This window comes from Schistocerca cancellata, unplaced genomic scaffold (assembly GCF_023864275.1).
Source record: "Schistocerca cancellata isolate TAMUIC-IGC-003103 unplaced genomic scaffold, iqSchCanc2.1 HiC_scaffold_1147, whole genome shotgun sequence".
Classification (NCBI taxonomy): domain Eukaryota; kingdom Metazoa; phylum Arthropoda; class Insecta; order Orthoptera; family Acrididae; genus Schistocerca; species Schistocerca cancellata.
In genome coordinates, this window is record NW_026047146.1 from 229713 (window position 1) to 257263 (window position 27551).

The 27551-nt window shown below is 40.0% G+C and overlaps 1 protein-coding gene across 8 annotated transcripts in view; it reads right to left on the bottom strand.

Annotated features, from left to right (window-relative positions):
- The window catches only part of LOC126159801 (zinc finger protein 728-like), a 226872-nt gene that overhangs the window by 108669 nt on the left and 90652 nt on the right, over positions 1 to 27551 (bottom strand). For 4 of the 8 annotated variants that reach the window (XM_049916581.1, XM_049916584.1, XM_049916580.1 and 1 more), the window contains one exon: positions 13177 to 18277. The exons of 1 other annotated variant lie outside the window; for it this stretch is intronic. In XM_049916581.1, the coding sequence (XP_049772538.1) occupies positions 16309 to 18277 (1969 nt within the window). In that variant the 3' untranslated portion in view covers positions 13177 to 16308. Of the gene's footprint in view, positions 1 to 13175; positions 18278 to 27551 lie in introns of those variants that run through there. 3 more of the 8 variants (XM_049916585.1, XM_049916586.1, XM_049916590.1) reach the window with 2 other exon arrangements.

A 27551-nucleotide genomic window follows, 5' to 3' on the forward strand; every position in this document is an offset into this window, starting at 1 on the left:
GGATTTCCTACACCGGTACTGGGTGCTGGTAGATTATGGGACGCATATTGTTCGAATCAGCGAGGCAACTATTTCGGTGGAACTCGCGACCCTCAATAGCTAGGAATTTGTGGGATGAGGCCTCTTCCACAACCTCCAACAGAACCACATACATGGGCATATGAAACTTAAACAACTGGTAACAATCAGCGGTGGCACAGGACAGACTTCCAAGTGCTGCCTAGAGTGGACTTCCTCGTTGATACACTCTGTCTAAACAACGTTCTATAAAGGTCATTGATTCATGTGAGAAGTGTAAATAAAATAGAGACATTGGTAAAAAAGTTTTGTGCTCCAGTACTTGCTGATGACTTTCGGTAAGGAGATATAGAGATGACATGCGGAACAATATTTGCTGGTGCTCAGGAAGTTGTAGAGGAAGAATTTCAGTGTGAAAATAAGTTGAAGTGTAAGAGCAGGAAGCAGCTGACAGAAGAAGAGTTTGCACAGTAGCGACCTTACTTAAAAATCAGGCTTATGAAAAGTTAGCACATTTGCCAGTGTCAGTGAAATATTTTGTACTCGGTATTAAAGGAACATGCTTGGTTATTCATGAAACCGCAGTATATGCCAGTCACTGACGTTGTTCAAATGGTTCAAATGGCTCTGAGCACTATGGGACTTACATCTATGGTCATCAGTCCCCTACAACTGAAAACTACTTAAACCTAACTAACCTAAGGACAACACACAACACCCAGTCATCACGAGGCAGAGAAACACTGACGTACAACACGAAATTCAAACTGAAGACATTAGGTCACTTGCTTAGAAACTGGACAGGCTCGGAACTGGACGGATTCCTATTTTATCTACAATCTGTTGTTCAGGATGTTACACAACAGCTAGCTGCAGGGATAGATCAATCCTCTGCGAACCCCTGCTTGGTCCCTACCACTGTGGTACCCAAAAACCCTATCGCCTATGCATTAACATACAAGCAGAAAACAAGGTAACTACCATTGATACTGTGGTGTCACCGCCAGACACCACACTTTCTAGGTGGTAGCCTTTAAATCGGCCGCGGTCCGGTAGTATACGTCGGACCCGCGTGTCGCCACTGTCAGTGATTGCAGACCGAGCGCCGCCACACGGCAGGTCTAGAGAGACGTCCTAGCACTCGGCCCAGTTGTAAAGCCGACTTTGCTAGCGATGGTTCACTGACAAATTACGCTCTCATTAGCCGAGACGATAGTTAGCATAGCCTTCAGCTACGTCATTTGCTACGACCTAGCAAGGCGCCATTATAATTTGCTATTTATCTTGTGATGCATGTACCGTCAGACTGATGTTCACCAATTATGGATTAAAGTTAAGTATTCCAGAAGCTACATACCTTTTTTACTAGTCTCATTTCCGTGTCCTGTTCCAGACCTCACGCCATCCTGCGTGAGCTTAAACGCGTGCCTTTCGGCTTCCCGTCATAGTGGATTGGCTGTCTTGCCAGTCCACAACAGATACCTACCCTCTATCACATATCGAAGAAACATTGGACAGACTGGGAAACTGTAGGTATTTTACTACCTTTTACATGTATTCTAATTACCACCAAATTCCGATTGCACCAGAATACCTAAAAAAAAACGCATTTGTGGTTCCATGAAGTTTGTATGAGTTTTTACACATGCCTTTCAGCCTTTTAAATGCGCCTATCACTTTCCAAAGGTTCGCTGACTTGTTACTAAGGTGATTGAAGCCTACAACGTCTTTTGTGTATTTTGCTGGTATCATATTTTCAAGGAGTACTGAGGAACGTTTGGTGAGATGGAGGTACGTTGTATCAAAGTTACAGTACACACATTTGAATTTAAAGCTTTTGTTCTGCACAGTCAAAGGTTAACGTGGGACATATATCCTATGCCACATAAATCCCCCTGAGCAACAGAGTCATCATTGCAGAAAGAGTTGCAAGCATGTATAATAGCTCAGTATCACGACAGTTGGCAGTTGTGTCTTAATGGACAAAATGCCATGAATGCCAGAAGAGACACACGGTATTGATGGGAAAATAGACAGACTGATGTTCAGAAGGACATAATAAACTACTAGCCTTGTGGTCCCATCATGAACTTAAATTGCCTTGGAAACACGTCTAGGCGCTACAGACATTACAACACCGTTTCAGAATGTGGTCTTAGACTTTGTCAGACCGTTGTCACAGACCACATAAAATAATAAATATATCCTATCTATCAGTGATCTTTTCCTAGATATGTAATTATAGTAAAAGTTGCAAATATGACTACAGAAACAATAACAAGTGCCTTTGTCAATAGCTAAGTTTTATCATTCAGAAGTTCTGATCATATTTTGACTGAACAGAGAATTAATTTTACGTACATCCTCTTTTTACAAGTGTACAAATTACTATGAACCAAAAAACTGAGAAACACTCCTTTCCATTCAATAGGTAATACCCACCTCCAATGTGTACATCAAACAACAGTTCTGATTTTGTCTTACTACATAAACCACTCAGTGACTGGGACAGGTAGGTCGCCTATGTAACTTCTGCGTAAAATAGTCATATACGCCAAGCGGTTCTACGTGCTACAGTCTGGAACTTTGCAGGTTCAAATCCTGCCTCAGGCATGGATGTGTGTGATGTCCTTAGGTTAGTTAGGTTTAAGTAGTTCTAAGTTCTGGGCGACTGATAACCTTAGAAGTTAAGTCCCATAGTGCTCAGAGCCATTTGAGCCAATTGTGTCATACACATGAATCAGCTAGATATAGTTGGGTGGCCTATGAGCTCCCCATTTGAACATGATAAACTCCAATCTGTTGGAGATCTGGCAAAAGTTGTCACCTCAAGGCTATCTGGAAGCAGATAAAGCAAAATAAATATAAGCTACCCAGAAACAAGACGAACTCTCGTAACAAAGGGGCTGTACTTTCTCAGTATGAACCTAGGGACCTACTTTTGATTTGTAGGCCCATTATTAAGAAAGGGAAGACTAAGAAGTTCATGCCTCGATACGAAACCCCTAATTCCATCATACCAGTGACTTCTGTCAATGCAGATATTCATTGTCTGACCATACAGTGGTAGTACATTCTGACTGGTTACAGCTGTACCATGGTCAAGTTCTGCCACCCTCTGCAGTGTCACTTAGTCCAACTCAAAATAATTTATAAGAAGGCACGTGTACTATCATGCAGAAATGCAGGAAAAAAGGACAGGTTGCTGTCAGCATATCCTCAGTAGGCCTTGAGAAATTAGCACGCTTAAGCCCAGAGGTCATGGGATTGAGGTACTGTTTGTTTGAACGAGTTTCATGTGGTATTTCATTCTGGGTAGCAGTAATTTCACTATGGGAACAAATGTATTTTATTGATGTGATTGTCAGTAATAATTCTGTAGTCCAGGCAGTCATTTTGGCTGACTAGTGCAAACAAATTGTGCTATACTGTAGAACCAGTCTCCAGTTGAGGCCAATTTTGCCATCTTTCTTTGGCATTTTTTTTATGCAAGAAGCTGCAAGAATTACATTCTAAAATAGGAGTGCACCTTGCTGTATTACAAAATACTGTATATTAACAGCAAAGTGACGAGAGCAGTAATAGTGTAAATGATCTAAGTGTGACCAGAAGTAATTGCTTATACAGTGGACAAGAGTTTAGAGAGATCAGTTGTCTTCTAATAATAATAATAATAATAATAATAATAATAATAATAATAATAATAATAATGTACCAGTAAAAGATAATATGAGGGGCTACTATCAACATCACCAGGAGGTTACTATGATGCTCAGTAAAGCTTCAGACGTTCCTTTAAGTGAGAAACTCACTGTGGTGATACATAAAATAACTGTGATTTTTGCGTTATGTACACTAAAAATTCTACATCATGTGAAATGGAATTTTTACGTACGTATTTACACTATTGCAGCCGAGATTTGATCAGTACTACATTGTTATAAGATGAAAATCACAGTTCTGAGGTAGAAGAATGTATTACTTAACCAGCTCATAAGCAGCATTGAAGTGAAATAGTTAATTGGAGACGTCAAGTAACAAAGTATCTTTCCAGTAGTTGCTATTAATCGAATGTTTTCGGCAGCCGGAATAGCCGATCGGTTCTAGGCGCTACAGTCTGGAACCGCGCGACTGCTCCAGTCGCAGGTTCGAATTTTGCCTCAGGTTAGTTAGGTTTAATTAGTTCTAAGTTCTAGAGGACTGATGACCTCAGAAGTTAAGTCCCATAGTGCTCAGAGTCATTTTCTTCGAATGTTTTCTTTACAGCAATAAATATTTTTCTTTTGCCGAACTTCATACGAAAAAAAACGTACACCAAATTTTCACTTATTAACATATTTCCACTTTACTATCAAAATTTTCTTTAGAATTCATACTTCTCTTATCCACAACCGGCATTAATTACATGAAGAGACAAGAGATAAGTGAATTCATTTATATAACAGTTAGGAACCAATCTCCCCCCATGAACCATGGACCTTGCCATTGTTGGGGAGGCTTGCGTGCCTCAGCGATATGGATGGCCGTACCGTAGGTGCAACCACAACAGAGGGGTATCTGTTGAGAGGCCAGACAAACATGTGGTTCCTGAAGAGGGGCAGCAGCCTTTTCAGTAGTTCCAGGAGCAACAGTCTGGATGATTGACTGATCTGGCCTTGTAACACTAATCAAAACGGCCTTGCTGTGCTGGTACTGTGAACGGCTGAAAGCAAGGGGAAACGACAGCTGTAATTTTCCTGAGGGCATGCAGCTTTACTGTATGGTTAAATGATGATGGCGTCTTCTTGGGTAAAATATTCCGGAGTTAAAATAGTCCCCCATTCGGATCTCCGGGCAGGGACTACTCAGGAGGACGTCGTTATCAGGAGAAAGAAAACTGGCGTTCTACGGATCGGAGTGTGTTATGTCAGATCCCTTAATCGGGCAGGTAGGTTAGAAAATTTAAAAAGGGAAATGGACAGGTTAAAGTTAGATACAGTGGGATTAGTGAAGTTCGGTGGCAGGAGGAACAAGACTTTTGGTCGGGTGGATACATGGCTATAAATACAAAATCAAATAGGGGTAACGCAGGAGAAGGTTTAATAATGAATAAAAAAATAGGAGTGCGGGTAAGCTACCACAAACAGCACAGTGAGCGCATTATTGTGGTCAAGATAGACACGAAGCCCACACCTACTACAATAGTACAAGTTTAAATGCCAAATAGCTCTGCAGATGATGAAGAAATTGATGAAATGTATGATGAGATAAAGGAAATTATTCAGGTAGTCAAGGGGGACGAAAATTTAATAGTGATGGGTGACTGGAATAAGAGAGTAGGAAAAGGGAGAGAAGGAAATGTAGTAGGTGAGTATGGATTGGGGGTAAGAAATGAAAGAGGAAGCCATCTGGTAGAATTTTGCACAGAGCATAACATAATCGTAGCTAACATTTGGTTCAAGAATCATAAAAGAAGGTTTTATATATATATGGAGAATCCCGGAGATACTAATAGGTATTAGATAGATTATATAATGGTAAGACAGAGATTTAGGAACCAGGTCTTAAATTGTAAGACATTTCCAGGGGCAGATGTGGATTCTGACTACGATCTATTGATTATGTGGATTAAAACAGAAGAAACTGCAAAAAGGTGGGAATTTAAGGAGATGGGACCTAAATAAACTGACTAAACCAGAGGTTGTACAGAGTTTCAGGGAGAGCATAAGGGAACAATTGACAGGAATAGGGGAAAGAAGTGCAGTAGAAGAAAAATTGGTAGCTCTGAGGGATGAAATAGTGAAGGCAGCAGAGGATCAAGTAGGTAAAAAGACGAGGGCTAGTAGAACTCCTTGGGTAACAGAAGAAATATTGAATCTAATTGATGAAAGGAGAAAATATAAAAATGCAGTAAATGAAGCAGGCAAAAAGGAATACAAACGTCCCAAAAAGGAGATCGACAGGAAGTGCAAAATGGCTAAGCAGGGATGGCTAGAGAACAAATGTAAGGATGTAGAGGCTTATCTCACAAGGGGTAAGATAGATACTGCCTACAGGAAAATTAAAGAGACCTTTGGAGATAAGAGAACCACTTGTACGAATATCAAGAGCTCAGATGGAAGCCCAGATCTAACCAAAGAAAGGAAAGCAGATAGGGGGAAGGAGTACATAGAGGGTCTATACAAGGGCGATGTACTGGAGGACAATATTATGGAAATGGAAGAGAATGTAGATGAAGATGAAATGGGAGATACGATACTGCGTCAAGAGTTTGACAGAGCACTGGAAGACCTAAGTCGAAACAAGGCCTCGGGAGTAGACAACATTCCATTAGAACAACTGACGGCCATAGGAGAGCCAGTCCTGACTAAACTCTACCATCTGGTGAGCAAAATGTACGAGACAGGCGAAATCCCCTCAGACTTCAAGAAGAATATAATAATTCCAATCCCAAAGAAAGCAGGTGTTGACAGATGTGAAAATTACAGAACTATCAGTTCAATAAATCACAACTGCAAAATACTAACTGGTAGAAGGCGACCTTGGGGAAGATCGGTTTGGATTCCGTAGAAATATTGGAACACGTGAGGCAATGGCAAGGAAAGCGTTTCAGAAGAAGAGAAATTTGTTAACATCAAGACAGATTTAAGTGTCAGGAAGTCGTTTTTGAAAGTATTCGTATGGAGTGTAGCCATATGGAATTGAAACATGGACGATAAATAGTTTGGACAGGAAGAGAATAGAAGCTTTCGAAATGTGGTGCTACAAAAAAATGCTGAAGATGAGATGGTAGATCACATAACTTATGAGGGGGTATTGAATAGAATTGGGGAGAAGAGGAGTTTGTGGCACAACTTGACGAGAAGAAGGGACCGGTTGGTAGGACATGTTCTGGGGCATCAAGGGATCACAAATTTAGTATTGGAGGGTAGCGTGGAGGGTAAAAATCGTACAGGGAGACCAAGAGATGAATACACTAAGCAGATTCAGAAGGATGTAGGTTGCAGTAGGTACTGGGAGATGAAGAAACTTGCACAGGATAGGGTAGCATGGAGAGCTGCATCAAACCAGTCTCAGGACTGAAGACCACAACAACAATAGGAACCAAACTTGCAACAACCAGAGGACCTCTATATCAAGTGTTTGGAGTTAACACTAAAGACTAATTCATGCAATGAGTAACCTACAGAGATCATGTACTTGACACACTCGCCTAAAATATGCGAACCACAGCTATTTGAAATTACCCAAGACTCTCGTAGTATACACTAGTGGGAAGTTATGTTGTATAAAACAATATTATCTGGAAGTTGTGTTAGCCTTTTGTAGACAAAGAATAACTCGCTCTGCAACATTTTACTGGTAGTCAGGCCAATGCATGCATATAGTGTGGCATACGTTGCTGTTTGGCAGCATCTTTGCACGTCACATAATCTATATTCTTTGTATGTAATGGATAACACAACAAAAATAAGTCCTCGTCTTCGTAATAAGTGGTGGAATGTATCATAACTCACGTGGATTGATCTGGTGAAACAAGCGATTTATGGTTACGAATTAGGCCATGTGCCATTATAGGAAATGTATTACTCCTTTAAAAACTACACTTTCCTCGATTTTCCACCTAATTTACAATAGACTTAAAATGTGAAGTCCTTAACATCATAGGTAAGTCCATTGTCAGAAGATACTGTTACATGTCGAGACCCTAAATCCAGCATGTTAAAAATATAGGGAATCAATGGTAGGTACTAGTATGTGGTAGATTATCTTCCTTTAACCTTCAACACAGTATTTCATTTGAAATACTCTTGATCAGTCAATGTGCGACATTCTTATGCAATAATGATTTTATTTCTTTCTTTTATGGGTAACCCAGTAATTGTGATTTAATATGCTCCAGGGAAAACTTACTTATTACGTGCACTACAGTGACGTATGTTCTCTCTCCATCCACTTTTGGTATCATGAACTACACCGCGTGTACTCTGGCCAAGTAATATAGTAGTATTTCTTAATTGTAGTTGCGCTTCTACTGCATCTACCACTATTCAGATGTCTAGTCAAAATTAAAACAAGTTGTTCCCACAACTTGCCTGTATTACAAATGGTTAACGTCCAAGTGGACATAATTTTGATACAACCCCGCAGATACGAATAAATTTATGCATGGATCCATGGTTGTACCATTTTGCCATTAGTCCAATAGTGCTGGCACGTTATACTGAAGATTATGCTAGCCTCTTTTAACCTGGCTATCTGCTAAAAAATCCATGTAGAGTCATTGGTTCACATTCTCAGTAAATAAGGAGGAATAGGGACAACTTCTCAATGACATGGTTTCTTACACTACAGCTAATGCGTGACGAACAGTCATCCTCTACTTCTGGAGAAATTCTGTAGTCACATATCATTGCAGTTAGCTTCTTAACCTTCCCTGTTATTCCTGTCCCTGCTACCATGTCCCTGAATCAGTTCTGTTACCCTTCTTCCATTAAGAAGTGACATGTCTGAGCTAATCTTGCCCATGTCACTCTCTTAGTACCATAGCATTGATAGTTCCGTTGCACTATTCCAGTCAATACTACGGAGTTTTCACTGCTACCTTGCTGCAGTGTCCGCTTTAGCTATTCCCCAGAGATTTACTGCATGGTATGTGCCATTTCTCAATTGGTTAGTTAACTAAGGAGCCAGTGTTATTTTCTAGAGGAATGATTTGGCACATCAGGTGTCTAACAGTAAGTGTTTGAGCAGTGACAGGACTATCGCTAAGCACTTCGTCTTGGCCCCCACTAATTCTACCTATGATTTATTCACATCATCTTCGCTCATATATCTTGGCAAATGTAATATAGTCACTCCATTCATGTGGTTTACAAATTAGATGAATGCCCTGTTAATTATGGACTTACCACTCCCTAAGAGAACTATCTGGAACCTTGATCATTCTTTTAAGATATTCATATGGTATGTTTCAATTGCAACACCTACAAAGGTGATTCCATCTAGTTTAGAAATGCATCCTGTGTGCATCATAATCTGAAAGATAATAGCACTCCTATCTCTTACAACCACTTACATTTAATGTAAGGATGTAAGACCATTAAACAACGATATAGTGTGAGAAATCTGACATGCCTTGCTCGATGTACAGCCCTCCTGTTTATTCCATATCATTAACTGCTCAACAATTTGTGTGTGACAGGAACCAATGGGACTCGCTAGACAGGCAGTTAGTGTCTTTCAATATCTACCTCACGCAGATGAGACTGGAGGATGTTGTTTGGCCTTCTGGTTCCTCCAGGGGCGTCCTCCTAACATGGAGCGATTAGCGATCAAAGAGACCCTTGTCTAGTCATGTCACTTATTTCTGATTCGTCTTTGTACTATGGTCCATTCTACCATCTGCCATCTTGATGTCACACAAAAACATGCATAACCTACTTGCACACTGAGAACTACAGTACCTGAATTAGGGTTGTAGTGGCTCCACTCACTCACACCCAACACAAACATCTAGAAACACAACGTTCGCTCTTAGACAATTAACAGTGTGTCCCCTGAGTGCGTAACTATCTTTAATTCCTACACTACTGTGTTATTTTGACTTAATGTTTCACCTACCATTACACTGCTTTGAATACTATGTACACACAGGCAATAATGTTTCACATTGTTTCCAGTTTGAACACTGATCTATATTTTTATAACAATGGAACCTCCATTTGATGCTTATGAACACTTGTCCTACATTACTGGACGCCATTGTGCAAGAAGGTACCTCAGACATTATCTACTTCCTCCATCGAATAAAATGAGGCATTCAGCGGTACAGAACCTCATTTCCCAAGCAGTTCCTGGCTGATGCACCTAGCATCACACCAATTTCAGCCTTGCTCGCTGCTTCAAGAAGAAATATGAATAATGAAGTCTTTTACCAATGTGGCCACCACCAATGCTCTAATTAAATACTCACTAACCCACAATTTTGGGCATTTGTCCCTCCAGTGAAGTGTATTACCTGCCATTTAGGCTCTGCTATTTTGATGACGTAAATGCAAACTCATCTGATGACCACAATACCGTTTATGGAAAGATTTAGAATGCTTCATGCAAAAACTTCAATTGCTCTGTGCTTCGCCATCTGTCACTAACCAAAATATTTGTGTATCTGGATACATTACTGATACAGGTTAATTTTGTAATCCTTTCATTTCCACTGATACGTACCACATTTTGCATTCACACATAGTACACTCTAAATAGCTATACCGTTGGACCCACCCCGGTGCCTTACACACCTAAAAAGTTAATGTACTACTTGCCAGCACTGCATCACTGAGAAAAACTTTAAATGCTTACCCTCTTTAAACTCACTTATCTCACGTATCTATAGGTGTTTCTGCTCATTTCACCTTCCTTTACCACCTTTAGCTTTGACATACTTTTATAGCAGCAGAATAAACTTCTATGGCTTCATGACACAAGTAGTGTATGCCAGGAGCACACTCACTTAGATTCCTACCACTCGTAGGTTCATTACACCTTGATAGGCTGATGAGATGACGAAAAACGTCTGATTCATCTAGCAACAAGCTCCTGCCCTTCCTTTTGCTTCTCTTTATGACTAAATGTAAGTTTCAGTAATTGTAGTGCATGATGTCACCTCTTTTCCTGTTAATGTATTTCTGTTTTCCAATTCATACTGTCATGTTCTGCCATCTGTATTTATCACCTAATTTAATTAGGACTGGTATGGACCAGTTAGGTCCCTCAACAGTCACAAGACTACAGTCCTTTTCAAAAATTGACTGTTGTGAACATCTGTTTTCAGTTCATTACATAGGCTATCCCGTGTGGTGCACAACATGCCAGTTTGCTTGAATCATCATGAGCCTAGAAAGTTGATTGTGATTCCCTTCCTAGTTCACCTCCTATCTTTATTGCACCATCCGTTATATTTTAATTCATTATAATTATAAATGTAACGAATACTCTCAACTTTAATTTCGTTACAGACAATTGAAGCTGGTTTGGCCATTTCCCTAATAGCTAAGCCCTCTATTCTTTCCCATAGCTCACCAAGGAAGTTATCACTAATGTGTAGGTCTACTGCCTCCTATTTTGACATCCTTGTCATAAATCTAACATCTCCATATTCATATCAGTTTACATAATGGACACTTCCAGAATGTGGTTTCATTCTCACTAGATTTTCAGGAAAGTGGGGATAGAAACTCACATTTGGTTTCCTAACAAAGTATAGAATTAGCACAACTACAGTAAATCACACACTTTGGCCAAATGTTGACCCAATTCTGAAATATACCAAGATATAACGTCTTCTGTTCTTTCTAACAGCATGCCAAAAACATTTGGCTGTGTATTCTGTCCTCTCAACATTCAATCCCACTTAACATAAACAATCACTATTTTTTCGAAAGAATAATAAACGCCAAACTTGTGCAAAGATTCAAGACAACTAGCACCTGTGACAGGCTATAAATACTGCTGATCAATCATATTGACTGCAAAGCCATTGAACCTTGGTACTCTGTTGCAATTGCCTCTACACGAGTGCTAACTCTTGCAGCATGCAAGCAGAAACGACCGATGTGTACTACCATCTATGTCTTTTCACTCTGATTTAATTTTCCTTCACTGAACTACAGACAATGTTCATCTGTGAACAACCAGTCACAGTACCACTCCACAATGCTATGCACATTTGTTTAATGGAAGTGCAGCTGTGTTGAAAACAAATTTGGTATCCCTGCTCAGACTGATGCTGATTGCTGTGATAAAGTTCCCGCGAGCTTCGTTCTTTGTTACGCAGTATAACGAAATCCTAGTATGCTGGCATGTGCAGCTCAGTCACACTGAAGACAACCTTTTGGCTGCCAACTGACAAATTCACAATATAGCCACTGTGCTAATACTGCAATATTAGGAACTTAAAAACGCGATCTAGCGTGACTTAATACACAGGGAACTGTGCAAACTGACAGCTACTTTGGAAGTAACCAAAGCCTTACAGATCTTGTTGTATAACACCCACAAAACAGTTGCATGTTAACACCCTGCACACTACCATTCATCCAAGACTGCAACAGAGACTCAGCCCTAACTTAGTGCCCAATGAAAGCTTCCAGCAAACCATAACTAATACTTCATTTCATGCATCAGTACACATGCAAATGATGTACTCCATGTAGGTGTCAACCTTGCCATATTATTGCACTGCTGCTATTGTACAACTGTCATCACCTATAGATATGTTAAATATACAGATATCTCTGTCTGTAACTTGCAACAGTTGCCAATTTGAGTGTTATCACCTCTTTCCCTGTCACCTGTGTACCTAGTTATGAACGCCATGTTTGGCAAATGGACATCCTTTTTGTTTGCAAGGGGTGTCCATCAGATTATCATGTAGTTCGAGATTCAACTGTGCATTAACACGCATTAACACTAATTATTACAAGCATCCTACCTTATTACTCAGCACTAGTGTCGTTAAATGTGAAACTGAAATGATTTTAGAGGAAACTAAAGAATTCCCTTGCTCTCGCACTGTTGAGGCGCACGCACGCACGCACGCACACACACACACACACACACACACACACACACACACACACACACACACACACACATTCTACAAACCACTCATGAATATTAGCTTGAGAAAATTGCAAGTTACCATTGACCACGGCACTGCACACATCATAGAGGAGTAAGCTGGAATACCTATACAGAGTGGTTGACCCAGTGTCATCTCTCTTTCAGTCACTCTTGTTGTCCTCGGAATGGTTGTATGGCTCATATGTAATCAAATATATTGTGAATCATTCAGATTCATGTGGTGCACGAGCAGCAGCTGTTGGGTAATTTTATACTTAAGTGGATTTTGGATCCTGGCACAATTCAGTCATGACTCATTTACAACTAAACATTAGGAGATGAGATGAGATGCTGATATGTATTAGTTTGTTTCTATTGTATAATTTTGTCACTTTGCAACATGTGAGAGCATTACATTCCACTTAGCTAAGGACTGTACCAATGACATATTACTTAAGAATCAATATCAATTAAGTACATGAAATAAGATTTACTAAAACAATGATAGTGTTACAGTCTTAAGGAGATTAGTTTATTATGGGTATATTATCAGTTTTAATGTATCATTCAATAAATTTGCAATTTTAACTTTTGTACTACAAACTGCAGAGATTATAGGAAAAATAATGAATCTTATAAATATTATTGAGCTAAACCTCCTTTTGTATTGAATCCACATCCTAAAATTGACTTATCCTTGACCATTCTTGTACAATAGTTTATTCTGTTGTTATAAGCTTAGGTTATGATTTTATTATGTGCTATTACACTCTTTTAATTTATGGGTATCTATTGTGTTTACATAGACTCAGTTCTTTGCCTAGTTTTTCACACAACCACTGAATATGTTCATTTTCTGCTTACATCTCGTGTACCAGACAAATGCTACATGAACCATCTTTAGCTCACACAAATAGATATTCAGTCCATATTGTGTACCTTTTTAAACATGTTACTACAAATTTTACTGTTTTTCTTAGTACAATTTTACTGTTTTTCTTAGACATTCATAATATGTATACACGCCACACTTAGTAGTGTATTTTCAGATTCATCAGAATATAAGCCTATTGTCCAGAAACATGGCTTTTCCTTCCTTTCATTGGAAAATAATATTTAATACAATGGTATGTGGATGTTGCCTATTATGAATAATCCATACAGCAGTTGTGGATGTGTTATCATGAGAAAGATGGAATAAAATGTAATCACATCACTACAAATTGTCACAGCTGAAGTGTAGCAAAACAGAACAGTGCCAATCAATTATATCTGTCTCCAGTTGTTACACGTGTGGTTGACATACTAAACCACTTTCACCAATAACAAACAGGTCGGAAATCAAAAATAAAAACAATCGTTCTGAAATTAAAGCATGAATACAGACTTCCAAAAACGTCATGTTTATTTACACAAATTAAGGAAACTATCCACATTGGAAACATCTTTGAATAAAACGCAACAAATATTTAGTATTCATGTTCTGAGCTCTCCTGAATGTTGTTCTTTTGTATATGAATAACTGGAATCAAATTGTAAGCTCTAATGTTTGTTTACCTATTTCATTTTGTGTGTAACTTACATGGTATTGAACGCTGAAAAAATAATTAAGAGCTTTGGTGCATAACACCTATCTACATTATCTCTCAATCACATACAGAGCTTTGCAAAACAAAAAAATCGCAAAAAAATATAGCTATTGTGCACTGGTGTAAATGGCAACCAAGAACAATGAATTTATTAGATTACACATTTTAGCATCTGACCCATTTATGTAGAGATGCACTGGTGAGCAAAAATGTCATGAATACTGCCTGCAAGGAGTATGAATGCCACATGTTGTACGTACATGATGCAATAAGCAGATTACAAGTATATAAGCAGACCAGAAATTAACAAGGAATTGTTCTACCAATTAGATGGGTCACAGACATGTAAATCCAATGACATAAGTTACTTTAGCAAAGGGAAGGTCACAGTGGCATTGTAGTTGGGAACAAGCACCTCAAAAGTGATGAAGCTGGTAGGCTGAATCTATGCTACTTTTGTGAACATCTGTGGAAAGTGACTAAAAGGTTATAAATCGATAACCTTATGAAAACATGTAATACACCTATGCATTACAAATCATGCAGGTCAGAGGCTTGCCTGCTCTGTGACGCTTGACATTTGGCAATATGTGTCGTATCTAATTACGGAAAACAATGCTTGAGCAGCCATACACGTTTTTGAACAGACAAATCAATGTATATTGTTGAACATGGGGCTCCACAAAAATGTTCAATTGCAACTGCAGTGGGCAAGGGATCGTTGATGCTGGAATGAAGGTCAATGCTAATGTCAACTGCCAACTGTCAGGACGTGTGATATTTCCTGTTACACCAGGTAAGTTGCCACATCCAGATATGCTATCATCCAGGCAAATGGCACCAGGTGGAGGGCCCATTATGCTATGTGGACAGTCACTCGGGCTCCTTTGGGACATCTGGTAGTAATTCAAGGCATCATGACAGTTGCCGACTATGTGAGTTATTGCTACTGCATAGATTCCTTCATGCCTGATATGCTCTCCCATGGTGAAGGCATCTTCCAGCAGGATAACTGCCCATGTCACATATGCAGAACGACTCAACAGTTGCCTTAGTAGTATGGTACCTAACATCTTGACCACACCATGTAGCTGATCTGAACGTGTGGAATGCAACTGGAGCAACATACATGCAGAAACACATAAATGACATGCCAAGTCCATACTGTGTAGAACTGTCAAAGTATTGTGTTCCAAAGGTGAACAAACAGGCTATTAAGCAGGTTGCTATATTTGTTGTTACTCTTACTAATACAGGATTAGTACTAACAGAACATAAATGTACACACTATTCATTTCACATACAGCAGATCTCTTGAGAAAACATACCAGACTAAAATCATTCCCATACCCATGTTTCTCCAGTGTTGAGTTTACTATCCTTTGTGAAGGAAGTGCCATGAATATATTTTTGATGTCATTGTTTCTAAAATGCACAGTTACAAGTACGACACGATGCCTATGTTTGGAATAATTAGCAGCAAGTCATCACATATCCTTGGCCTTATACTGAATATAGCATGGTACTTATGATTACTGACAAACATAGGGATTCATCACAATACACAATTATCTTGTCTCAAGAGCTATAGGAAAAAAAAACAACAGTGTTATTGACAAAAACACATTTGAGTCATGTTTCTCGAGTATTTAGTAATACAATTTCTTGACATCTCAAGCAGCAGATACGGATTTTTATATTGTCACATTATCTGTTACCACTCTATAGTACACATCGTTTCATAATTATACCACCTTTGTATGTTATTTCATGGACATTACAATTTATTCTCCCCTTGCTTCATCCACTATTTTACACGTCTTGAGGGCATCAACCAGGAAAACTTATCTACAAAAAACTAACACTTACTAGTAGTTTCTTTCTGATGCATCTTGAGAGTGCCCAACTGAGTGAAACTTTTGTCACAGGTATCACATTTGTGAGGTCCCCTTCCAATGTGTCCTAATGCATGTATCTTGAGATCAGCTGATCTAAGAATGATTTGCCACACACATCACTTTTGTGAGGTCTCTTCCTGGTGTGAATGAACGTATGTCTTGAGATTGCCTGCCCTAGCAAAAGATTTCCCACGAATCTCTCATTTGTGTGGTTTCTTTTCAGTGTGAATGAATACATGTTTCTTGAGATAACGTGAGAGGGCAAACGATTTGTCACAAATCTCACATTTATGAGGTTTCTTTCCAGTGTGAAGTAATACATGTTTCTTGAGACCGTTTGAGAAAGCAAAAGATTTCCCACAAATCTCACATTTATGAGGTTTCTTTCCAGTGTGTAGAAACACATGTCTCTTGAGATCGCATGGGAAAGCAAAAGATTTCCCACAAATCTCACATTTATGAGGTTTCTTTCCATTGTTAAGAAACACATGTTCCTTGAGATGGCTTGGGAAAGCAAAAGATTTCCCACAAATCTCGCATTTGTGGGATTTTTTTCCAGTGTGAATTAATGTATGTCTATTGAGAGTGCTTCTGCTGGCAAAAGATATCCCACAAATCTCACATTTCTTCTCAGTGTGAATTAATTTATGTGCCTTGAGACTGCTTGTCCTGGTAAAAGATTTCCCACAAATCTCGCATTTGTGGGATTTTTTTCCAGTGTGAATTAATGTGTGTGTATTGAGAGTGCTTCTGATGGCAAAAGATTGTCCACAAAGCTCACATTTATGAGGTTTCTTTCCAGTGTGAAGAAACACATGTTGCTTGAGATGGCTTGGGAAAGCAAAAGATTTGCCACAAATCTTACATTTGTGAGGTTTTTTTCGAGTGTGAATTAATGTATGTGTATTGAGAGTGCTTCTGATGGCAAAAGATTGTCCACAAAGCTCACATTTATGAGGTTTCTTTCCAGTGTGAAGAAACACATGTGTCTTGAGATGGCTTAGGAAAGCAAAAGATTTCCCACAAATCTCACATTTGTGGGATTTTTTTCCAGTGTGAATTAATGTATGTCTATTGAGAATGCTTCTGCTGGCAAGAGATATCCCACAAATCTCACATTTCTGACGTTTCTTCCCAGTGTGAATTAATTTATGTGCCTTGAGACTGCTTGCCCTGGTAAAAGATTTCCCACAAATCTCGCATTTGTGGGATTTTTTTCCAGTGTGAATTAAAGTGTGTCTACTGAGAGTGCTTCTGCTGGCAAAAGATTTCCCACAAATCTCGCATTTGTGGGCTTTTCTTCCAGTGTGAATTAATGTGTGTGTATTGAGATTGCTTCTGCTGGCAAAAGATTGTCCACAAAGCTCACATTTATGAGGTTTCTTTCCAGTGTGAAGAAACACATGTTGCTTGAGATGGCTTGGGAAAGCAAAAGATTTGCCACAAATCTTACATTTGTGAGGTTTTTTTCGAGTGTGAATTAATCCATGTTTCTTGAGCTTGCCTGCACCAGCAAAAGATTTGCCACAAATATCACATTTGTGGATTCTGTTTGTAGTAAGTACATCACCCTGGGATCTGACATTAACAGTTGTAGATAAAGATCCATAATGATTTGTTTCCCCTGTATCATTTGTCCTGTGTGTGTTACCTATGTCACTAGCAGCTTTCCATGTTTCTTTGTATGAATTCAGCTCGTTGCATTCTGCGATAGAAACTTCCGGCTCACTATCTGAAAAGATACTGCTTTGATGCTCTCCACTATAGCCATATTTTTCATGGTTTCCAGAAGTTAAGACATAATTCTCACTTATTCTCAAATGTTTTTTCAAACTAACATTACTGTGAAATACTTCACCACACCACTTACAAACATACGAAGGTGGTTGCATGCCATCAATGTGCATAAACACATGCTTTATGAATCTGTATTTTGAAGGAAAGCTCTGTTGGCAGAAATTACAGCTATATACATGTAATTCCTTTTCCCTCTTACTACAGTTATATGACGTGGCAACTGAGCAGTTCTTATCAACAGTCATATCTTCTGTATTGGTACCAAACTCATGTGTTGACTTCATGTCTATCACCAACTCATCCTGGACCACTCTATGCTGACAAATTTCTTCACATGGTATGCCACAGCTCCCACTAGTACACTGAGTCAATCTGGAGAGTAATGAGGATAATGTTAAATACTGATATACGTACAACAAAGAAACAATATTTAGGTGTCCATAAATCCAGTACTATAAGCGAGAATTCATAAAATTGCATAATAACTTACATATATAGTAACTGTTAGTGATTTAAAATTAAAATATTCCACCAGAAGGAAGGAACTGAAGAGATAAAAATAATGATTAATCTGAGTCACTGCCAATTTGATTTGAAATTTTTAGATGAGAATTAAAATAATTCACTTTCAAGTGTTACAATCTTTTAAAAATACAGTGCTACAAATTAATAGAGACCGCCATGTAAGAGTTGTGTAGGTATTGGGTACTTGTTTCATATCATTAATCTTTTTGTGTTAGGTACATTCATTCATGAACTATTCATGCAGCGATGATGGAAGTGCACACGTATTTTATCAACACACATACTACAGCCTGAACAGTAACACAGCTGATGATTTACACCACATTTGCTAAAATGTTTGGCACTACAGCTGTGACCACTGCTTTATTCCTTCCTTTGTTCTCTCAATTCTCAAACCAAAGTGCTGTCATTATGAACAAAAACCGTTTCTTACATTCTATCTACCTACTCCAGTACCCCTCTATCGTACAACTAGTCGGGGGACTAATGGGACTTTGACACCTTTACTTGGTCTTTCGGCTAAGGCCAGTTGCGAAGTGCCATTGCATATATACGCTAGTATTTCGATGGGGTCGCCACTCACAAAGACTACCACCACTCCCCCCCACAGGACAGAAATAGTGTACCCTAACTACCTGCATCCGGTATAATCCACAGGAAAGCGTAAATGACTGCAAATGTTTGCAAGCTGTGTAACTGAGACGGAATGTGGTGACCAGCCTGGTATTCACCTAGCGATACATGGAAAACCGCCTAAAAACCACATCCAGGCTGGCCAGTACACCGGCACTTCGTCGTTAATCTGTGAGACAAATTTGATTCAGGGACGGCGCGCTTACGTGAATCCAGGAATCAGCACGTTAGTGCTCTCGGCTACCATGACTGGTCATTTCTTACATCACCATGAAAATGGGCGGGAGCGAGGGCGGGAGCGAGGGCGGGAGAGGACGGGAGCGAGGGCGGGAGAGGACGGGAGCGGACGGGAGCGAGGGCGGGGGAAGAGGATGGGAGAAGGAGAAGACAGGAAAGCAGCTACGACCTGAGGTCCACAGGACAAAGGGTATATGGCACACGAGGGGGAGGGGGAAGGAAGGAATGAGGTGTCTCCTGTCTCTTCCCTGTAATTTGGCTAAACATATGTGTAGCAACTCCTATTCCAAGTGCAGTTCAAATGCATCATATTTCACTGAAATGAGCGTAAGCATCCAGCCATGAACACCTCCACTCTCATGGCCAGTGCTCCAGCAACTTTCATTAAGCACACACTGCCCCGTGGTCTCATGTCTCTGAGCCCATTATGTCATATCACAGTACTACAACTAACATGTATGAAGTGTTGCATATGTTGGAATTGTACAATTAGCAGCCACACCCCCTGAACGTTCTAAGACCAATAGATCCTCTAACATATGTAAAATGACGATGGTGCCTGATCTATATGTACATGATTACTCTGCAATTCATAATTATTGGCCTGGCAGAGGGTGATCGAACCATAATTTTTAATCTACTTCTCTACCATTCCACTCTCACTGCATGCAGGGAAAACGAACACTTACATCTTTCCATGCATGTGAGCTCCGATTTCTCGTACTTTACTATGATGATTTGTTCCTGCATAGATGGGCATCAAAATTATCACACTGACGACAAATTCGTGTTTGAAATTTCATGTAAAATTCGTGCCATAGCGAAAAAGTCTGTTTTAATTATCACCATCCCAGTTCATGTATCATACCTATAGCACTCTCTCACTTGTTTCCGCAATAGTACAAAACGAGCTACACTACTTTCAATTTTTTTCATGTCCCACACCACATTGCAGTACTCCTCAAGATAACAGATATACATAGTATAAGCCATTTCTTTAGTAGACCTGTTATGTTTTCCAAGCGGTGTCCCAATAAATCAGTCTTTGGTTTGCCTTCTCCAGAGCATTATCTATAAGGATGTTATAATTTAATTTATTCATAAGAGTAATTCCTATGCATTCAGTTGCGTTCACAGCTTTTAGGTTTGTATGAATTATCGTGTGAAAGAAATTTAGCACATTCCTTTCCGCACTCAAGTGGTTGACTTCATGCTCTTCATTATTTACGGCCAATTGCTATTTTTCACATCGTGTATGTAGGTCAGGGACAAGAGACGGCCTATAACACTTACTTTGGAAACGTCATAAATTACTTCGATGACCTTCTGGCAGTTATTATGAACTGTGACCTTTCTCGTACAGAATCACGAACCAGTGCACACAACTACGATGATACCCCAGGGGCACACAATGTAATTGGAAGTTACTTGTGAGGAATTGAGTTAAAAGCCTTCTGAAAATCAAAAAATATGGAATCAATGTTATGTCATCTGTCCATATCAGTCATTACTTTGCGAGAATAAAGAGCTTCTTGTGTTTCACAAGAATTATGTTTTCCGAATGTGTGTTGGCTATTTGTCAATAAATGATGTCTTCAAGGTAATTCATAATGTTCAAACTGACTATATTTTGCAAAATCCTACTGCAAACGACGTTAGTTGTATGGGCGTGCATTTCATCGTATTACTCACATCCCCTTTCTTGGTTTCTGGTGTAATTTGTGCAACTTAGTCTTCGAGTACCAATCTTTCTGCCGTTGAAGAGTTGTATATGACTGCTAAGTATGGAGCTACTGTATCAGCATATTCTGAAAGGAACCTGGAGGCATTGCCTCTCTCAAGTGTTAAGCTGCTCCACTATATTTATCCTTAGACGGAATTTAGGAAATTCGTCTTCAGTGACTCCCTTTAGTAGCACTGTCGTCAATAACTTTACCATTGTTATTGCGCAGTGAAGGTATTAATGCACCTTTACAATTGTGTACTTCACATACAACCAAAATATCTTTGGGGTTTCTACCAGATTTCGAGACAGAATGTCGTTCTGGAAACTATTAAAAGTCTAATAGATTTTGCGCTAAATTTCGAGCCTCTGTAAAACTTCGCCAATCTTGTGGATTTTTCGTTCTTTTTAATTTGGCATGTGTAATTCATTGCTTCTGCACCAGTGGTCTGACCTGTTTTGTGTCAGTACCACATCTTATTAATTTGACATGTATATCTCAGTTATTACTCATTTGACTTTAAAACGCATCTGGACTACGTTTAGAAAGACTTATCTGACGGAGTGCAAACTCTCTTTGGAATGTGTCAAGCGAATTTTTATCTGCTTTTTTTTTTAAGGGCGTGAATTTTGCGTTTATTTTGGTGAGCCTCAATGTTACAATATTCACTCTTGTGAACTCTTCATGGCTCAACAACATTGTGGTCCCTAATCCCTGCTTGGTCAGGGCTATTAAGATGTCAAGGATGTTTTCGCGCTTCTGTACCCATTGTTCAAAATAATTTTCAGAGACGCCATTCAGTACGGTTTTGGACGACGTTTTATGCCTACCACTGACGTTAAACATTTACTTTCCCCAATATATCGAGGGTAGTTTTTCTTCCAATTATTAGCAATATTATGGAATGTATTGGTAAGGTTCTGGCTGAGTTTCAAGTTTAAACAATCTTTAGCCCTACAAAGAAGATTAGCGAGTGTAAACATAAGCTTCCGCGTCCGTTGTCACAGTCAATAAAATTGTTCTGCGTTTGAAACGCATTGTCACCTATAAAATTCCGACGTTTCGGCGATTGTTGCAAGACGCCATCATCAAACCCAGAAGAATTTTACTGACCAAGATTGGCGAATATAAAATTGCATGTGACTGTGGGAAGGTTTATATTGGAACAACGATAAGAAGTGTCAATAGCCGTTAAACTGAACACAAAAGAAACTGTCGACTGGGATCTACTGACATTCAGCTGTAGGGGAACAAGTTTTTAAAGACGGTGATCATGAAATAAAATTTAGTGAGACAAGCGTGTTAGCCAGGACATCTATTATTATGCACGTATGTATAGGAAAGCTATAGAGATTCAGAAACACCGCAAGAATTTCAACAGAAAAGAGGAAGGCTTACAGTTACACAGGATATGGTGGTCGCCTTTCCACCAACCATTTGACGATCGATTACATTCGATCGAGAATAATGACGTTAGTCAGAGACAGACTTACAGTCGGTCCGACGTGACGTATGTTTGTGCCCTCTATCTGAACGGGAATTCCATGGCCTAGCACCCATCATTGACTCACCTCCAAAGATATTGCCCGCAGTTGGCAACGAAACGCCAGAAAGTAATAGTTTTACAGATCGAAAGCGGCATCTCAGCCCTGAACTTTTAACTGATCACTACCCATAAAACCTCAAAGGAAATATCTACTTGAATTTCACTACAAGGTAAACCACTTCCACCAGCAATGAACACTACACCACCAACTGTATTTCATCTATTCTTTGTGAACATGGTTAGGTCTCTCGAAAAATTTCAGCTGAGCGTATTTCCATACCTTTATTGTGGTTGTATCTATTCTCTTTCGGTGTTCTACTTGAAGCCTTTGAAACTGAAGCCCTTTCTGCACTTATCCGAGACACTCTAACCTAAATAAAGCCCAGAATCCTCTACACATCCCCACACTCGTGGAACTGCTTCATTTGTGTAGTTGAATCCTGACCCACTTAGCAGAACCCAGAAATCCACCAACTTTTGGCGCAAGTCAAGGAATCCGCAACCTACACAGTTGCAGAACTGTCTGGGACAGACTGTCCCTCCACTCTGTACCAATGAACCACTTTCAGTTCTGCTCATGGTGCTACAGATGGTGAGCCCCACCATCTCGAAAGCAAGACTGGGAGCAGTACTACTTCAGGTACTCACCTCAAACCAGAGAGAACCACTTCCAATTCAATGTGGCAGATATTGTGAGCACCAATGTGAGTCACCACCTACAGCTGGCTATGGCATGCTTTTCACGGCATTTGGAAGCACCCATTTCTTATCCGTAAAGACTCCACCGAGTATGCACACACAATGCACATTGGATTCCTTCCCCTCCTATGCAGTCGTATCTCTAAATGGTGCCATTACATACATAACATCGGAGCTTCCAATTACCAGTAATACTACCCTCTGTGAATGCCCAGTCTTGCACACTGAGAGGCTTCCTCTGGAACATGGAAGAAACTTCATCTGGCTCATGGATTTCATCAGCCATGGACAGCACCTGAATCTGTTAATCTGATGAACTGAGTAGGCTCTCCAATCACCAACATGGAAAGTCTTTCACTGCCACCCACATGCTGAAATGACTTCCCACTCAACTGCAAGTGAGAGGTCAATCTCAGTGTGGGCAGTACACAAGGTGACTGCAGCAGTGCACCAATTGGTGGACAACACTACCGGGAGCTGTGAGTGAAGAATCACCAACTTTATTCACACTTGAACACAGCCATTACTGTATCTGTCCATACAAGAGTTGGCATAGTAAATACACGGACATATATGAAATATAGAGGTGAAGGTAAGGAACACTGACAAAATTTAAAATAAGTCTCATCTTATGAAAAGATGTGTCAGCTCACAGTACCCTGATGTGCTACTGCTGCTACTATGAGAGCTACCACTGGATTGAGATATCTAAGTGCTGCAAGTAACACAGAACAAATGAGTGACGCAATTCAGCCAGTGGTTCTATGGACTACGCAGTTAATAAAGCATATAAATGTGCCTGATAAATACACAAATGTGCACAAAATATGGGATTTGAAGCTAAATAACAAAAATAAAATAATAATAATAATAATAATAAAGATGATAATAATAATAATAATAATAATAATAATAATAAAGATAACAGAAATATTCAGCAATGATAAAATATGGCTTTTCGAACAGACAAATGTAAGAAAAATAGCATAGTCAAGGGAAAACACACTAAACAAGAAGATTACATATTGGATAATCACAGCGACTGCATAGAAGGGATGGAAAAAACAGATGCCTATGAATATCTAGGATACAGACAAAAAATAGGAATAGATAATAAAAATATTAAAGAAGAACTAAAAGAAAAATATAGACAAAGACTAACAAAAATACTGAAATCAGAATTGCCAGCAAGAAACAAGACAAAAGCTATACATTCAGCAACAGAAAGATTCACATTAAGCAGAAAGGAAGGAAGAAGGGGATTTATCGATACAAAAAACCTACATTATGGACAGGTAGACAATTTAAGAAAATTCTTTATGGAACGAGCAGAAACTAGCATAATACACTCCTGGAAATGGAAAAAAGAACACATTGACACCGGTGTGTCAGACCCACCATACTTGCTCTGGACACTGCGAGAGGGCTGTACAAGCAATGACAACACGCACGGCACAGCGGACACACCAGGAACCGCGGTGTTGGCCGTCGAATGGCGCTATCTGCGCAGCATTTGTGCACCGCCGCCGTCAGTGTCAGCCAGTTTGCCGTGGCATACGGAGCTCCATCGCAGTCTTTAACACTGGTAGCATGCCGCGACAGCGTGGACGTGAACCGTATGTGCCGTTGACGGACTTTGAGCGAGGGCGTATAGTGGGCATGCGGGAGGCCAGGTGGACGTACCGCCGAATTGCTCAACACGTGGGGCATGAGGTCTCCACAGTACATCGATGTTGTCGCCAGTGGTCGGCGGAAGGTGCACGTGCCCGTCGAACTGGGACCGGACCGCAGCGACGCACGGATGCACGCCAAGACCGTAGGATCCTACGCAGTGCCGTAGGGGACCGCACCGCCACTTCCCAGCAAATTAGGGACACTGTTGCTCCTGGGGTATTGGCGAGGACCATCCGCAACCGTCTCCATGAAGCTGGGCTACGGTCCCACACACCGTTAGGCCGTCTTCCGCTCATGCCCCAACATCGTGCAGCCCGCCTCCAGTGGTGTCGCGACAGGCATGAATGGAGGGACGAATGGAGACGTGTCGTCTTCAGCGATGAGAGTCGCTTCTGCCTTGGTGCCAATGATGGTCGTATGCGTGTTTGGCGCTGTGCAGGTGAGCGCCACAATCAGGACTGCATATGACCGAGGCACACAGGGCCAACACCCGGCATCATGGTGTGGGGAGCGATCTCCTACACTGGCCGTACACCACTGGTGATCGTCGAAGAGACACTGAATAGTGCACGGTACATCCAAACCGTCATCGAACCCATCGTTCTACCATTCCTAGACCGGCAAGGGAACTTGCTGTTCCAACAGGACAATGCACGTCCACATGTATCCCGTGCCACCCAACGTGCTCTAGAAGGTGTAAGTCAACTACCCTGACCAGCAAGATCTCCGGATCTGTCCCCCATTGAGCATGTTTGGGACTGGATGAAGCGTCGTCTCACGCGGTCTGCACGTCCAGCACGAACGCTGGTCCAACTGAGGCGCCAGGTGGAAATGGCATGGCAAGCCGTTCCACAGGACTACATCCAGCATCTCTATGATCGTCTCCATGGGAGAATAGCAGCCTGCATTGCTGCGAAAGGTGGATATACACTGTACTAGTGCCGACATTGTGCATGCACTGTTGCCTGTGTCTATGTGCCTGTGGTTCTATCAGTGTGATCATGTGATGTATCTGACCCCAGGAATGTGTCAATAAAGTTTCCCCTTCCTAGGACAATGAATTCACGGTGTTATTTCAATTTCCAGGTGTGTACACAAAGCAATCACTCATATAAATACATCGGCTACACCACTGCAATTTCATAACCACTTCTACAACCCTTTAGATCACGTAACATCAACAGATATGAAGAAAGTAAATTGGAAAAAGAAAACACTACATGGCAAGCAACCGTATCATCTAACACAGCCACACATCGATCAAGACACATCCAACACATGGCTAAGAAAAGGCAATATATACAGTGAGACAGAAGGATTCATGATTGCAATACAGTTGACATTATACCAATTATACTATCAACTACAGCAGTCATACCACACAATATCCACCAGTACATCAATGCAATACAGCTACATCCAAACTTATATATACAATTACAGAAATCCGTAATTATTGATACATGTTCAATTACCCGAAAGTTCCTAAATGCAATATAACATATACCGTACAGTTAAAAGGAAGTGATGCTTGATCAAGGTCCGCGTCACTTTCCATTTTTTAACCAGACTTAACGTCTGAGAAAGTAAAGATAATAATAATAATAATAATAATAATAATAATAATAATAATAACAATAATTGCTCGTTGCTTGCAATTAGAAGAAAAAAAGCAGAAATTGCAAGCATTGGCCAAACGACTTAGAAGATACAAAAAAAGTGAAAATAGAAGGAAACAAAACCAAACATTCAACACAAACCAAAAGAGATTTTACCAAACAATGGATAACACACACATTAAAATAGACAATCCACCAAACATAACAGACATGGAACACTTCTGGAGCAGCATATGGTCAAACCCGGTACAACATAACAGGCATGCACGGTGGATACAAGCAGAAACAGACACATACAAGATAATACTGCGAATGCCTGAGGTGATAATTTTGCAACATGAAATCACCCAAGCAATTAATTCTACACACAAGTGGAAAGCCCCTGGAAAAGATAAAATACCAAATTTCTGGCTAAAGAAGTTCACCTCAACACATTCACATCGAACTAAATTATTTAACAGTTACATTGCAGACCCATACACATTCCCTGATACACTTGCACATGGAATAACCTATCTGAAACCTAAAGATCAAGCAGACACAGCAAACCCAGCTAAATATCGCCCCATAACATGCCTACCAACAATATACAAAATATTAACTTCAGTCATCACACAGAAATTAATTACACATACAACACAGAACAAAATTATAAATGAAGAACAAAAAGGCTGCTGCAAAGGAGCACGAGGATGTAAAGAGCAACTGATAATAGATACAGAGGTGACATATCAAGCGAAAACTAAACAAAGGTCCCTACACTACGCATACATTGATTACCAAAAAGCCTTTGATAGTGTACCCCACTCATGGTTACTACAGATATTGGAAATATACAAAGTAGATCCTAAATTGATACAGTTTCTAAACACAGTAATGAAAAACTGGAAAACCACACTTAATATCCAAACAAATTCAGATAACATCACATCACAGCCAATACAGATTAAGCGTGGAATATACCAAGGAGACTCATTAAGTCCTTTCTG